This window comes from Bison bison, unplaced genomic scaffold (genome assembly GCF_000754665.1).
Source record: "Bison bison bison isolate TAMUID 2011002044 unplaced genomic scaffold, Bison_UMD1.0 scf7180017864144, whole genome shotgun sequence".
Classification (NCBI taxonomy): domain Eukaryota; kingdom Metazoa; phylum Chordata; class Mammalia; order Artiodactyla; family Bovidae; genus Bison; species Bison bison.
The window spans coordinates 102,460-105,195 of record NW_011494716.1 but is presented as its reverse complement, the minus strand read 5'-3'; the positions used below and the strand labels follow the sequence as shown (position 1 = coordinate 105,195).

Here is a 2,736-nt window from a genome sequence, read left to right as displayed (position 1 = left end):
AATCAGTCCTGAATATTCATTGGAAGGACTGATGCTGAAACTGAAGCTCCAATACTTTGGCCACCTGATGCAAAGAGCTGACTCATTTGAAAAGACCCTGATGCTGGGAAAGATTGAAGGCAGGAGAAGGGGATGACAGAGGATGAGATGGTTGGATGGCATCACTGACTCGATGGACGTGAGTTTGAGTAACCTCCAGGAGATAGTGATGGACAGAGAAGCCTGGCGTGCTGTGGTCCATTGGGTCGCAAAGAGTAGGACACAACTGAGCAACTGAACTGAACTGAAACTAAGGCTACAAAACGATGAACTAACTTTGTAACAAGGATGAAGAAAGAGTAAACTACCAGCATGGAGCTCAGGCACAGGTCTTCTGACTCCAAGTCTCAGAGATTCTTTCCACTCTCCTTGTCATTCTCACAGCCCCTCTGCCTGGGCCTCGGGTCTCCACCCACAGGGAGCAGACAGGCCGTCTAGAGAAGGCCGCTCCCCACCTGACCTCAGGGGCCCTCGGGGAACATGACCAGTGGGCACTTTCTCCCGCACCTGGACCAGCCACGCGACCCCGTGTGGAATGGACTTTTGGCTGCCCGCTGGCCCCGCTCACCGTATTTCTCCTTGAGGAACAGCGACGACCCGCAGCACTGCAGCTCCCCCTTGGCCATGATGGCGATGCGGTCCCCCAGCAGGTCAGCCTCGTCCATGAAGTGGGTGGTCAGCAGGATGGTGCGGTCGCTCTTGTGCTGCTGCAGAAGGTCCCAGATGGCCCTCCTGGAGATGGCGTCCACGCCCGAGGTGGGCTCGTCTAGCATCAGCACCTGGAGGGCGGAGGGGCAGCCCCGTGAGGACGGCAGAGCCCCGGCCTGGGCTTCAGGCTGCGCCGCAGGCCCCCCGGGCCTACCTTGGAGCCCGCAATGAGGGCGATGCCGATGGAGAGCTTGCGCCGCATCCCGCCGCTCAGAAACCTGCTCCGGGAATCCCGCTTCTCCTCCAGCCCGAGCACGTGCAGCATGCGTTTGACCTCCTCAGGGCACTTCTGACGCGGCAAGCCTTTCAGCTGAAACGGCAGGGATGGAGATCCGGCCAGGGCTTCCAACGGGGCCAGGGAGCGCCCAACAAGCATTTTGCTTGTAGAGCAGTAACCCCTTATCTCCCTTATCTGAGATTTTTCTTTCCACAGTTTTAGTTGCCCACTACCCACAGTGAACCATGGTCTGAAAACATTAAATAAAAAATTAACAGAAATAAACTTCTAAGTTTTAAATTGTGCACACCATTCTGAGTGTCTTGAACTCTGAAATCATGTGCCACGCTGCTCTGTCCTGCTCAGGATCCCTACCCATTGACATCGTCTGCTTTTGACATCCAACCATCAACACTTCCATGACCTGATGATCCAGGATCACCTGGAGCCTGGATCCTACTTTTGATGAATCATCAGAAGGTCAACAGCCTAAAGCTGTGTCACAATGCCTGAAATCCTTCACCTCACTTCATCTCATCACATGGGCATCTTACCATCTGAAATCACAAGAACGGTGCGTGCGTGCTAAGTAGCTTCAGTCGTGTCCAACTTTGCAACTACACGGACTGTAGCCACCAGGCTCCTCTGTCCATGGGATTCTCCAGGCAAGAATACTGGAGTGGGTTGCCATGTCCTCCTCCAGGGGTTCTTCCTGACACAGGGATCAGACCCATGTCTCTTGTATCTCCTGCATTGGCAGGTGGATTCTTTACCACAGTGCCATCTTTAAGTACAGTACAATAAAATATTGTGAGAGGGAGAGATCACATTCACGTAACTTTTATTACAGCCCGTCAGGCTCCTCTGTCCATGGAATCCTCCAGGCAAGAATATTGCAGTTGGTGGCCATCTGCTTCTCCAGGGAATCTTCTTGACATAGGGATTGAACCTGGGTCTCCTGCATTGCAGGCAGATTCTCTACCATCTGAGCCATCAGGGAAGCTCCTTTATTACAGTATATTGTTATAATTGTTCTATTTTATTGATTGTTGTTAATGTCTTGCTGTGCTTAATTTATAAATTAAACTTTGTCATAGGTTGCATGTACAGGAAAAAAACAGAGGACATATAGACTTTGGAACTATCTGAGATTTCAGGCATCCACTGGTGGTCTTGGAGCAAATCCCCCACAAATAAGGGGGGGTATTATATATACATAAACTACACATGAGAAAGATACACAGTAAACTTACTACTTTCAGGGAAAGGGATACAAGGCTTTTGCATCTTTTTTTTCCACAAGTTGTGAGGCGTGTGGGATCTTAGTTCCCTGACCAGGGATTGAACCTGGGCACTTGGTAGTGAAAGGGCAGAGTCTTAACCACTTGACTGCCAGGGAAGACCTGGCTTTTTCATCTTGAACCATCTAAAAAAATGACTTATTAATACTAAGTTCAGTTCAGTTCAGTTCAGTCGCTCAGTCGTGCCCGACTCTTTGCAACCCCATGAATCGCAGCACGCCAGGCCTCCCTGTCCGTCACAAACTCCCGGAGTTCACTCAGACTCACGTCCATCGAGTCAGTGATGCCATCCAGCCATCTCATCCTCTGTCGTCCCCTTCTCCTCCTGCCCCCAATCCCTCCCAAGATCAGAGTCTTTTCCAATGAGTCAACCCTTCTCATGAGGTGGCCAAAGTATTGTAGTTTCAGCTTTAGCATCAGTCCTTCCAAAGAACACCCAGGGCTGATTTCCTTTAGAATGGACTGGTTGGA

At 50.8% G+C, this 2,736-nt stretch overlaps 1 protein-coding gene across 1 annotated transcript in view; it reads right to left on the bottom strand.

Moving 5' to 3' along the window:
- Positions 1-2,736, bottom strand: part of LOC104988957 (ATP-binding cassette sub-family A member 3-like) — a 98,246-nt gene that overhangs the window by 51,907 nt on the left and 43,603 nt on the right. The window contains exons 13-14 of the mRNA XM_010840463.1: positions 902-1,057; positions 608-818 (exon numbers count right to left, since the gene is read on the bottom strand). Coding sequence (XP_010838765.1) covers positions 608-818; positions 902-1,057 — 367 coding nt within the window. The remainder of the gene's footprint in view (positions 1-607; positions 819-901; positions 1,058-2,736) is intronic.